Here is an 11,161-nt window from a genome sequence, read left to right on the forward strand (position 1 = left end):
GTCCAGCATAATTTTCTCGTGCTTTAATAAGGAGTACTACACGGCACGCTTCGAGCATCAGCGCTCAGAGAAGAAAGGACACTTTTTTGATACTTACTAGAATCGATGTTTTGCTAAACTTAAACTAAAACCCTGACGTTTATTACAGATTGGAGGGAGTACCTTCTTCAGCTTTTATGAGAAGTGAAATCACGGTTTGTCTGTAAAACCAAAAGTATAATATAAGATTGAAATAGTCTTGAGACATTTATGATGCATGTAATTTTAACACAATCAATCAATCAATCAATCTATCTATCCATCCATCCATCCATCCATCCATCTATCCATCCATCCATCCATCTATCTATCTATCTATCTATCTATCTATCTATTAGTTAGATCTAAAATTTAGGATTTTACGTTTTACGTAATATATACGTACCCATATTATTTTAGGCATATAAAACTATCACGTTAGTGTACCCATGTTTATTACTTGGTAGAAAAACAGGGTTGATTTGGTGGCTTATCTCACGTTGAAAGGCAAGGACCTGAGTCCCTCTCACGCACGAGTTCTTAAAAATTCACGTGACTATATTTATGTGCACGGTGTGCACACCTCCACCTCTACTTCTATAAAATAAAACTTGATCATATTTATATCCTTACAAAATTATAATCATGTTACTGTGTGTCAGTCAAATATTCGTCGACCAGTGTGGCTGGTCAGTGGATAGTGGACACCATGATCCAGGCTGAGTCGCCCACTTATTAACCAAAACTACACACATCAATTTGATCCTCATCTCTCTCAAAAAGTTAATTCTCATTATTATAATTGTTCACCATTAGATCAATAATTTATGGTTACAATTTAGAAAATTGACTTACTATTAATCTCTTTTAATTGGTCCAGGGCTATAGATCTAAATTGATGTGACATAGCTATCCTTTGATGCCAACTTAATCATCCTATGTTTGGAAGCACCGTTATTGTTGTTGCTGATAGTATCATCGTGTTATACCTTCAATCCCTTCTTGGTTCTTTGAAGATGCGCTAGCACCGCTTCATCCTTTGGCGATGATGTTGCACTGCAAAGATGGTCCACTAGCTCATTCCATCGACATCATCTCTGCTTCTTCATACGGCGAGCTTTTGTGCCACCATAGACAATAAGGGGCCACCGTGACGCAAGTCGAAACAAAGTAACATGTACATATTTCTCCTTACACCACTTCATCAATTGTACAATTAAACATACATATTTGTTGATTTCTTGAGTCACTACCTTCAATCCCTTCTTGGCTCTTTGAAGATGCGCTAGCACCGCTTCATCCTTTGGCGATGATGTTGCACTGCAAAGATGGTCCACTAGCTCATTCCATCGACATCCTCTCTGCTTCTTCATACGGTGAGCTTTTGTGCCACCATAGACAATAAGGGGCCACCGTGACGCAAGTCCAAACAAAGTAACATGTACATATTTCTCCTTACACCACTTCATCCATTGTACAATTAAACATACATATTTGTTGATTTCTTGAGTCACTTGTAACGTTTAACTTCTTTTGATGATAGTTTCATTGCGTGATCCCGTCAACCCCTTATTGGCGCTTTGGAGATGCGTTAGGACCACTGCATGCTCGCGATGATGTTGCACCGCAAAGATGACCCGCTAGCTCATGCCATCAACCTCCTCTTTGCTTCATCATAATGTAGGCTTATGTGCCACCACGGAAAATATGGGGTCACTAATGATGCGTCAAAGTCTAGATAAAGTAACACATACATATTTCAACTTGCATAACTACATCCATTTTACAATTAAAAAACATATTTTTCCATATCAACCTATGTGAGACTTTAATTATGTTTATCATAGCATTTCTAATAGTCGCACAATTTTGTTTTGTTTCTTATCTCATAGATGGAAATAATGTGATATCCACATAACTATGTATTTATTCATCGAACACTTTCAACCAACTAAAGATGATGCCCTCGCATTTGCGAGAGCCTCCTTGCTAGTTGCATTAAAATAAAAAGACCACTTATTCAATCTCTTAGGCTTGTTCCTTTCCAAAGTTTTTCGAATGATATTGAAGTCGCCACCAAAAAGAAAGGGTAAGAACTACACCCTAATACTTGAACGAACTTAGCTAGGAATTCACCTTTATCCTTATACTTAGAGGCACAATAGACATTAAGAAGATTCCATTTTAAACCAGAAATCTTATCACATAGAACCATCCTAGTAAAGAATTTACTAGCATTACAAATATGAACATCAAGTTTTTCTTCGTTGACTCCCATAAGGAGTCCACCCGACGCACCACTAGACGGTTGGCACACCAAAAAAAACTTTTCTACCACTAACTCTATTTAACCATTCATCGGTAAATGAATCTTTTTTAGTTTCTCGGATACATACAAAATCTAAATCACACTCAGAGATATTCCCTTTTAGGGAATCTCCCTTTTCAGGTTCATTTAAACCTCTACCACTCCAGAAGAGACCATATATTATAAAATAAACATATTTGAACGCTCGGTCCTCGGCGCGCATTGGAAGCCTAAATTTAAGTTGGGAATGTATCCGTCTACGAGTGCGGGTTTTCGTCGGACCGTTAGATGAGTTTTCCATGTCCTCGTGTTCACATGAAATAAAATTTACCATCCTGATCCATTTACGTTGGGCTCAATGTTTCGGAGCGAATCAGATAGTGACTGGTTACAGATAGGATTCTCGCCTCTACCATAAGGGCATGTACAATGGTCTAAACGGATGGTGTCTCTAATAGCACCCCATATCATATATAGACAATAGTATAGACATTGTCTACAGTGGTATGTCTGTAAGCTATCTATTTTTAGCCATAACCATGTGTGAGTATAAGTTATAGACACCCTTCATAGAACAATAAAAATGCTGTCTGTAAGCCGTCTGTAAGAAGATTACAGACTGTCTATAACTTTACAGACAGCCTTCCTCTCTCTCCTTATTCTCTTTCCCCCACATCACCAAAATCACCTATAACCACCCCTGAATCATCACCATTGTACATGCCCTAAGTTTGTGCATTTATCATAACGGATCGAACTGTTTACACCAGCGGTTTCGAGGTAAAGACATTTCGAGGATTCTTTCTTGTTTCCCACCTTGAAAATAGGGATGAGCAGCTGTTATCATGAAAACAGAATCCTCTCTCTCGGCTTCAGTTGTTAAATGTTAAGGAACATGGTTCTATTAGCAGCATAGATGCACAGCCAGATCCGGTGTGACACAATCTGCATGGTAGAGATGGCCCTGCGGGCACAAGGAGGACACGGAAGACGCCTTGTAGACGTGCTTCAGCACCGGCAATGCAGATGCCTAAGCAGCACCGCCAATGCCCAACAAGAAGGTATCCTCGGCAAGGCGAAGACAATGTCACCACTCACCAGAAATTGTTGGCATGCTCGGGCATCCACACGCCCGAAGCAAGACAGGGAAAATAACAGGCACGCGTGCATCACGCAACATCCGCCTTCAGTGTTGCAACATCTACATCACTGTCAATTTAACCTTCCTCAAAGAGGCCGAGCATCGGTTTTCTCATAAACATAATCTTGAGCTTCAGTTGTTAACTCAACACTCCTGCCTGACCCAGTCCAAAAACACAGGACCTCTTCAGGTTTTTTGTTCACAGATTCAGGGACATGGTTCTGTGAACAGCATAAATGCACAACATGTCGCCTGGAATACGTTAGTAACCCCAAACCAACTGATGTAAACCTTAATCTAGGTCAACATTTTCCCCTATGCCAATCTAAGCAACTTTGGATTTGGAATACAATCTAAGCAACTTCGGTAAAAGAACGTCTCTAAGCAAGTGAAGAACTCCTCTCTTCCATGTATAAACTTTATGCAATCAGCACAGAAATGAGCAGTATATATATGAATAGATACTGTGAAACCGTTGTGTATATAAGGTATGAAATAACTTATGTGGTGCTCCACTGGAACATAAACCACAAGAAGTTTCTTGTGCAAGTATAGCCAACACCGGCCATTATTCAGTGCGATTGTGCTTGTGCATGGACCACAAGTAGCTTATTTTGAACATCAGAAGAGTCTGAGATAATACATGCTTAGAAGCACTACATACACGACAGCTAATGGGCAACTTTCGCCAATGCAGGAAACAAAGAAAGGAAAGAGTATCTCACTCCACAATTGCGAAAACCAATTCTTCAACATCCACAATCGAAGGGGTCGGTAGAATCCAAATCATCGAGATGCATGGTACCTGAAACTTCATGGTGACAGCCTGCTGTAAAGCAAAGCCGAGCACCTCTAGATGCCCTCTTCTCCATCTGGAGTATCTCATGTTGTTCTGCGAAAAAGTGCTCGTTGTAATTGCAGGATTCGACCTCGAGCGTCATTGACTTAAGCACTCTAGCGTTCAGCAGGAAGAATGTGGCGAAGTTAACTTGGAAGTAGGTTTTGCAATAACATCTAAGCACTATTGTCCTCAAACGGATGTCAAGAGATGTGAGAAGATTCCAGTCTTTACAGTTTGGTGGCTTTTGTTGTCGCTTTTGTTCGCATGACTCATTTATCTGAAAAGAGGCAAAGACAAGGGAAATCAACCACTCTAGGATAGCAAGTAAATCAAAAGAGCTGCTAAAAACACTGAACACTAAATACTCTATGAACTGTCAATGAAGAATTACCTCCTTCGCATACAACTTTTCCAAGCACGGAAAGCATCTCATCAAGTCCATAACTATATCCTGATCAAAAAATGGCATATGGATGGCCAAGATCTTGACAGTGCGCACCACCGTTGTCAGGCTATTAATGCGCGACCCCTTCATCAAACATGGAACACAATATTAAAGCACGACTAAGTAGAGTCCATATGTAACAAAAATGCAGCTTATGAGAGAAGCCTTGTGGGAAAGGCAATAAGTAGAAAAGAAAAACATAGCTACCTGGATGACTGTGGAGCCAAACACGATTTTGGATCCGCTATATTCTTCAGGAATGCAGCCCAGTGTTTCAAGTTTAGGCGCGGAGATAACCATAGTTTGCATCGTCTCATTCATTTCAGGATAGAGCAGCCTTTCAAGCGACGGGGCATCCTCGATGATGAGTTCCTCTGAGCTAGAACAAAAGCCAATGCTTCTAAGGGTAGGGGAGTTGATCCGGTGACAACGAACGCCCGAAATGGTACTAAGCAGCAAGCACTCCAGGCCAGGACAACCCACAGAGATAATGGTGTGCAGTGAGACCTCCGAGATTTTGACATGTACGAGTGCAAGCCTCCTGAGCTGTTTGAAGCGAAGCGTTTCCACGTCGTCATCCGTGAGATAGCAGTTGCTGATAACTGCAACGCGGAGAGTGGACGAGAACCGGAAGATGGACTCCGGCGGCGGTAGCAGCAATTTTAGTACCAGATCCGGAGCGCGATACCTTCTGCCGTAGAAGTAGAACTCGAGCTCCTGGAGGTTGTCGAGGGCGGGGGACAGGAGCCAGGCGTCCACGGCATCGGCTCGGCACTGGATGTGGCTACCGGGGAGGCAGAGGCGGCGGCCGGAACCCAGGTGGGCGGCGAGGATGTCGCTCACGCGGACACATCGCGACGAGGAGGTTGGGAGGCCACGGAAGTCAAGGTTGAGAGGGGCGTGGCGCCAGAGGTGGCGCCACTTGGACGAGAGAACCTGGGTACGGGCGCCTTCCTTGAGAGGGAGGAGGGAGATGATCTCACCGAGGATGTGGTCGGAGACGCTGCTGATGCGGTCCAGCAATTGTTCTTCATCTTTCTCCGCTCCGGGCGGCCGTTCTTGGCTCTTCTCCACGACCATGGGTTCCAGATCTGTCGCTTCTGCAGTGGCCGCCGCCGGCATCGGCGGCGGTGCCTCTTCGTGGATCCCAGGTGCAGCTAGGTTCATACGCTTGGCCCTAGGACCGTCCGACCCCATCTCCATTGCAAGCCCTAGCGCCGCCGCCGCTCTGCGCTGTGGGCGGTGGAAAGTGGAAGAGGAGTGACGGAGTGAGGCTGCCCTGCGCTGCGCACTACTATATCTATATGGCAGAGTCTTTTTGGGTCAGAATCAGGTGGCCTCGATTGATGCGTGTCCTGTCGGCCGTCTGGGCAAAGAGGTCCACAAGATTTTGTCCTTGATTCTAGACTGAACTTTCTACAGACACCTGGTCGGAAGCCGTCAGGTCCGGCATTCCTTCTCATTTGAGAAAAAAAAGAATCAACAATTTCTTTTTCGGTGAAAGGGCCAGGAATGGAGGATAGGCTGCTAGTGTGTGAGGGGTAGAAATTCCATTGCGGGTGAAAGGATAGTCCGACAAGTTGTTTGCAGTAATTGGTCAGAATTTCTATTTTGTGTTCCTGGGATGTGAATTCGGATCCATTAATTTCTAGGATGGCAATTTTGTTATTTTGAAGTCGCTAGAGGCGACACCGGTGGAAACATATGGAATTCTTGTCTCCATCTATTGCATATTTAACTTCGCTTCTCAATTTTTTAAAAAGCAACTGGTACACGGATCACGCGTCGTAGGGCTTTGATGACCAATCGACGAAGGGTGAGTTCTGGTCGAGCTAGGAATCTGGATTCTTCAATGTGACGAAGGAAAGAAATTACGAGTTTTGCATTTGATTCATGACCGCGTTGCGCCATCTGGCCACAACACCATGGTCGAAACACAAGGAGCTTTTGAGCGCGGCAACGGCCCTGGAGGCGGCGTTTGAATTTTATTGGGCCAAGGCCCACATTTATTGGATTAGCGGGTCACAAGCAAGATTGAGGGCCCATGAATTTTCAAAAAAGAAAAGGTGGCGGGACGGGGGATGTGAGTGGAGATCGAGACGATAAGCTAAGGGGGCGTCGTCGGATACAAACCGGGTTAAGGACGAGACGACCAAGTTTGGGAAGATTTGATTCCACGAGTTGTTTACGAACACACGATCGATTCTTTGCAAAGTGGATTCCTCTCAACTACTTAACCAAGTGAAAAGGGGATCGATGAGCGGTAGTTCAATAAGAGCAGGTTATTAATTATTTCGCTAAAAGCGTTAGCCTTGTCCTGTGAGAACGAGGGGTTGTTTATAGTCGAATTGTGACCTCGTTAGTTTGAAATCTGTAATATCACTTCTTTTTTTTTTTTGCACAACTCATGTTTTTTTTCTAGTTTAACTCCTGGTCGAATCTAAATCTTGAGCGCATGCACATTTTAGCTTTCTGTTTTTCTAAACAAATTGTCTTTCTACAATTTCTCCTTCCGTTAAGTCGAACGGCCACCCATTCTCAAGATTTAAATTTGACCAAGAATTATAATAGAAAAAGAACATGAGCTGTGCAAAAAAGGGGATATTGCAGATTTTAACCCAACGAGGTCACACTTCGACGATAAACAACTTCTCTCCCCGATAGGACGAGGCTGGCGCTTTTAATGAAACAATTAATAACTTTGCCCTTATGGAACTACCCCCTCACCGATCCCCTTTTCACATGGTCAAGCAATCGAGAGGAATCCATTCTACAATGAACCGACCATGTGTTCATAAACAACTCATGCAATCAAATCTTCCCAAACTCATCCGTCTTGTCCTCAACCCGGTCTGTATCCGATCATGCCCCCCTTATTGTCTCCATCTTCAATCACATCCCCCGTCCCGCCACCTTTCGATTCAAAAATTCATGGGCCCTCAATCCTGTTTTGGGCCTCGGCCCGAAAAATTCAAACGGCGCTTCTGAGCTCATTGCCGCGCTCAAACGCTCATGCCTTCCGCTTCGACCATGGCGTTGTGTCCAGCTGGCGCAACACGACCGCGAATCAAATGCAAAACTCGTATTTCCTTGCTTGATGAAATTGAATAATCCAGAGTCCCCAACTCGAACAGAACTCACCCTTCATCGACTGGCCATCAAAGCCCTACTACGTGTGATTCGTGAACGAGTTGCTTTTTGGAAAGAGAGAAGCAAAATTAAATATGCAATAGTTGTAGACGAGAATTCCAAATATTTTCACATTGTCACCTCTAACTACTTAAAATAAATGCCATCCTAGAAATTCATGGATCTGAATCCACATCTCATTAACATAAAATGGAAATTTGGACCAATTACTACAAACATCTTCTCGGACTATCCTTTCACAGGCAATATATGGGATTTCTCATTCTCTGAACTATAGCCCTCACACGCTAGCGGGCCTATCCTCCATTGCTGATCCTTTCACCGAAAAAGAAACTGTTGATGCTTTTCTTTTCCCAAATGAATAGGGATGCTCTCAGCCCCGGACCTGACGCCTTCCGACCAGGTGTCTACAGAAAGTTCTAGTGTACAATCAAGGACAAAATCCTGGACCTCTTTTGCCCAGACGGCCGACACAACAAGCATCAACCGAGCCCACCTAACACCGATCCCCAAAAAGCACCGCTATATAGAGTAGTACGCAGCGCAGGGCAGCCTCACTCCATCCCTCCTCTTCCACTTTCAGACGCTGCCCACAGGCCACAGCGCAGAGCGGCGGTGCTAGGGCTGGCCATGGAGATGGGGTCGGACGGTCCTAGGGCCAAGCGTATGCACCTAGCTGCACCGGGGATCCACGAAGAGGCACCACCGCCGCCGGCGGCGACTGCAGAAGCAACAGATCTGGAACCCAAGGTCGTGGAGCAGAAGAGCGGAGAACCACCGCCCAGAGCGGAGAAAGATGAAGAACAATTGCTGGACCGCATCAGCAGCGTCTCCGACCATATCCTCGGTGAGATCATCTCCCTCCTCCCTCTCAAGGAAGGCGCCCGTACCCAGGTTCTCTCGTCCAAGTGGCGCCATCTCTGGCGCCACGCCCCTCTCAATCTCGACTTCCGTGGCCTTCCCGCCTCCGACAACGTGTTGTCGACGTCGCGATGTGTCCTCGTGAGCGAAATCCTCGCCGCCCACCTGGGCTCCGGCCGCCGCCTCTGCCTCCCCGGTAGCCACATCCAGTGCCGAGCCGATGCGCTGGACGCCTGGCTCCGCTCCCCCGCCCTCGACAACCTCCAGGAGCTCGAGTTCTACTTCTACGGCAGAAGGTACTGCGCTCCGGATCTGGTGGTAAACCTGCTGCTACCGCCGCCGGCGTCCATCTTCCGGTTCTCGTCCACTCTCCGGGTTGCAATTATCAGCAACTGCTATCTCACGGACGACGCCGTCGAAACGCTTCGCTTCAAACAGCTCAGGAGGCTCGCGCTCGTACATGTCAAGATCTCGGAGGTCTCACTGCACAAGATTATCTCTGTGAGCTGTCCTGGCCTGGAGTGCTTGCTGCTTAGTACCATTTCGGGCGTCCGCTGTCACCGGATAAACTCCCCTACCCTTAGAAGCATTGGCATTTGTTCTAGCTCAGATGAACTCATCATCGAGGACGCCCCGTCGCTTGAAAGGCTGCTCTATCCTGAAATGAATAAGCGGATGAAAACTACGGTTATCTGCGCGCCTAAACTTGAGACTCTGGGCTGCATTCCTGAAAAATATACCAAATCCAGAATCGTGTTTGGCTCCACAGTTATCCAGGTAGCTATGCTATTTTTCTTTTGCCTTTTCCACAAGGCTTCTCATAAGCAACATTTTTGTTACATATGGACTGTACTTAGTCATGGTTTAATACTGTGTTCCATGTTTGATGAAGGTGGGGTTGCGCATTGATAACCTGGCAACGGTGGTGCGCACTGTCAAGATCTTGGCCATCCATATGACATTTTCTGACCAGGATATGGTTATTGACTTCATGAGATTCTTTCCATGCTTGGAAAAGTTGTATGCCAAGGAGGTGATTCTTCATTGACAGTTCATATAGTATTTAGTGTTCAATGTTTTGAGATTCCATTTTGATTTACTTGCTGTCGTAGAGTGGTTGATTTTCCTTGTCTATGCCTCTTTTCAGACGAATGCGCCATGCGAACAAAAGAGACGGAACCGTAAAAATTGGAATCTTCTCACATCTCTCGATATCCGTTTGAGGACAATAGTGCTGAGATGTTACCGCAGAACCCACTTCCAAGTTAACTTCGCCGCATTCTTCGTGCTGAACGCGAGAATGCTTAAGTCAATGAGGCTCGAGGTCGAATCATGCAATTACAACGAGCACTTTTTCGCAGAACAACATGAGATTCTGCAGATGGAGAAGAGGGCATCTAGACATGCTCGGCTTTGCTTTGCAACATACTGTCACCATGAAGTTTCAGGTACCATGCATCTCGATGATTTGGACTCTACCGACCCCTTCGCTTGTGGATGTTGAAGAATTGGTTTTCGCGATTGTGGAGCGAGATACTCTTGCCTTTCTTGTTTCCTGTTTTGGCGAAAGTTGCCCATTAGCTGTCGTGTGTGTAGTGTTTCTAAGCATGTATTATATCAGACTCTTCTGATGTTCAAAATAAGCTACTTGTGGTCCGTGCACAATCGCACTGAATATTTCAGGAATAAACAGACAATGGCCGGTGTTGGCTGTACTTACACAAGAAACTTCTTGTGGTTCTTATTTTGATGTTCCAGCAGAGCATCACTCAAGTTATTTCATACCTTATAGACTCGACGGTTTAGTCATATCTGCTCATTTCGGTGCTGCTTGCAGAAAGTTTACACATGGAAGAGAGGAGTTCTTCTCTTGCTCTCAACAGAGACGTGCTTTTACCGAAGTTGCTTAGATTGTATTCCGAAACCGATCGACTGATTGGCATAGGGGAAAATGTTGACCTAGTGTAAGGTTTATATTAGTTGGTTTGGGGTTACTAACGTACCCCAGGAGGCCGGGAGATATGTTGTGCATTTGTGCTGTTGAAAGAACCATGTCCTTGAATCTGTGAACACGAAATCGGAAATCGGATTGTCAGGCTGAAGCTGTAGGACTGTTGAGTTAACAACTGAAGCTTCAGATTATGTTTGTGTGAGAACCGCTGCTCAGCCTATTTGATGACGGTGAAATTGACAATAATGATGTAGATGTTGCAACATTGAGCGTGGATGTTGGATGATGCAGACATACCTGTCCTTTTCTTCCCATGAAAGGACCATCACGCCCCCAATTTCATTTCCATGAAATCTGGTTAACCACCGTCTAGGCTTCGGCCTGTGGATAGATGTTCCTGCACGCCAACAACTTCTGGTGACATTCTCTGGCGCCTCAGCAGGGAT

General features: G+C 45.1%; 2 protein-coding genes across 2 annotated transcripts; one reads left to right on the plus strand and one right to left on the minus strand.

Moving 5' to 3' along the window:
• Positions 1-3,919: 3,919 nt before the first annotated feature.
• On the minus strand, positions 3,920-6,026 carry LOC127327221 (putative FBD-associated F-box protein At3g50710). The gene is made up of 3 exons (XM_051353992.2): positions 4,961-6,026; positions 4,700-4,837; positions 3,920-4,585 (listed from the first exon to the last, which is right to left on the minus strand). Exons 1-3 carry the CDS (start codon positions 5,954-5,956, stop codon positions 4,217-4,219), a joined length of 1,503 nt encoding a protein of 500 aa, XP_051209952.1. The 5' UTR covers positions 5,957-6,026; the 3' UTR covers positions 3,920-4,216.
• A 2,447-nt stretch (positions 6,027-8,473) lies between these two features.
• Positions 8,474-10,529, plus strand: LOC127327219 (F-box protein At4g22280). Its single transcript, XM_051353990.2, has 3 exons — positions 8,474-9,541; positions 9,657-9,797; positions 9,912-10,529. The coding sequence occupies exons 1-3, from the start codon at positions 8,534-8,536 to the stop codon at positions 10,266-10,268; spliced, it is 1,506 nt and encodes a 501-aa protein (XP_051209950.1). The 5' UTR covers positions 8,474-8,533; the 3' UTR covers positions 10,269-10,529.
• The last annotated feature ends 632 nt before the right edge of the window (positions 10,530-11,161 follow it).

The sequence above is a fragment of the Lolium perenne genome, chromosome 1, assembly GCF_019359855.2.
Source record: "Lolium perenne isolate Kyuss_39 chromosome 1, Kyuss_2.0, whole genome shotgun sequence".
NCBI classification, from domain to species: Eukaryota; Viridiplantae; Streptophyta; class Magnoliopsida; order Poales; family Poaceae; genus Lolium; species Lolium perenne.

Bases quoted from the DNA above. Each gene is read 5' to 3' on its own strand.
- LOC127327221 (XM_051353992.2), bottom strand. From the start codon at position 5,956: ATGGAGATGGGGTCGGACGGTCCTAGGGCCAAGCGTATGAACCTAGCT. The intron at 4,838-4,960 runs GTAGCTATGTTT...TGTTTGATGAAG, and splicing joins TTGGCTCCACAGTCATCCAG to GGGTCGCGCATTAATAGCCT. The intron at 4,586-4,699 runs GTAATTCTTCAT...GCCTCTTTTCAG, and splicing joins AAAAGTTGTATGCGAAGGAG to ATAAATGAGTCATGCGAACA.
- LOC127327219 (XM_051353990.2), top strand. From the start codon at position 8,534: ATGGAGATGGGGTCGGACGGTCCTAGGGCCAAGCGTATGCACCTAGCT. The intron at 9,542-9,656 runs GTAGCTATGCTA...TGTTTGATGAAG, and splicing joins TTGGCTCCACAGTTATCCAG to GTGGGGTTGCGCATTGATAA. The intron at 9,798-9,911 runs GTGATTCTTCAT...GCCTCTTTTCAG, and splicing joins AAAAGTTGTATGCCAAGGAG to ACGAATGCGCCATGCGAACA.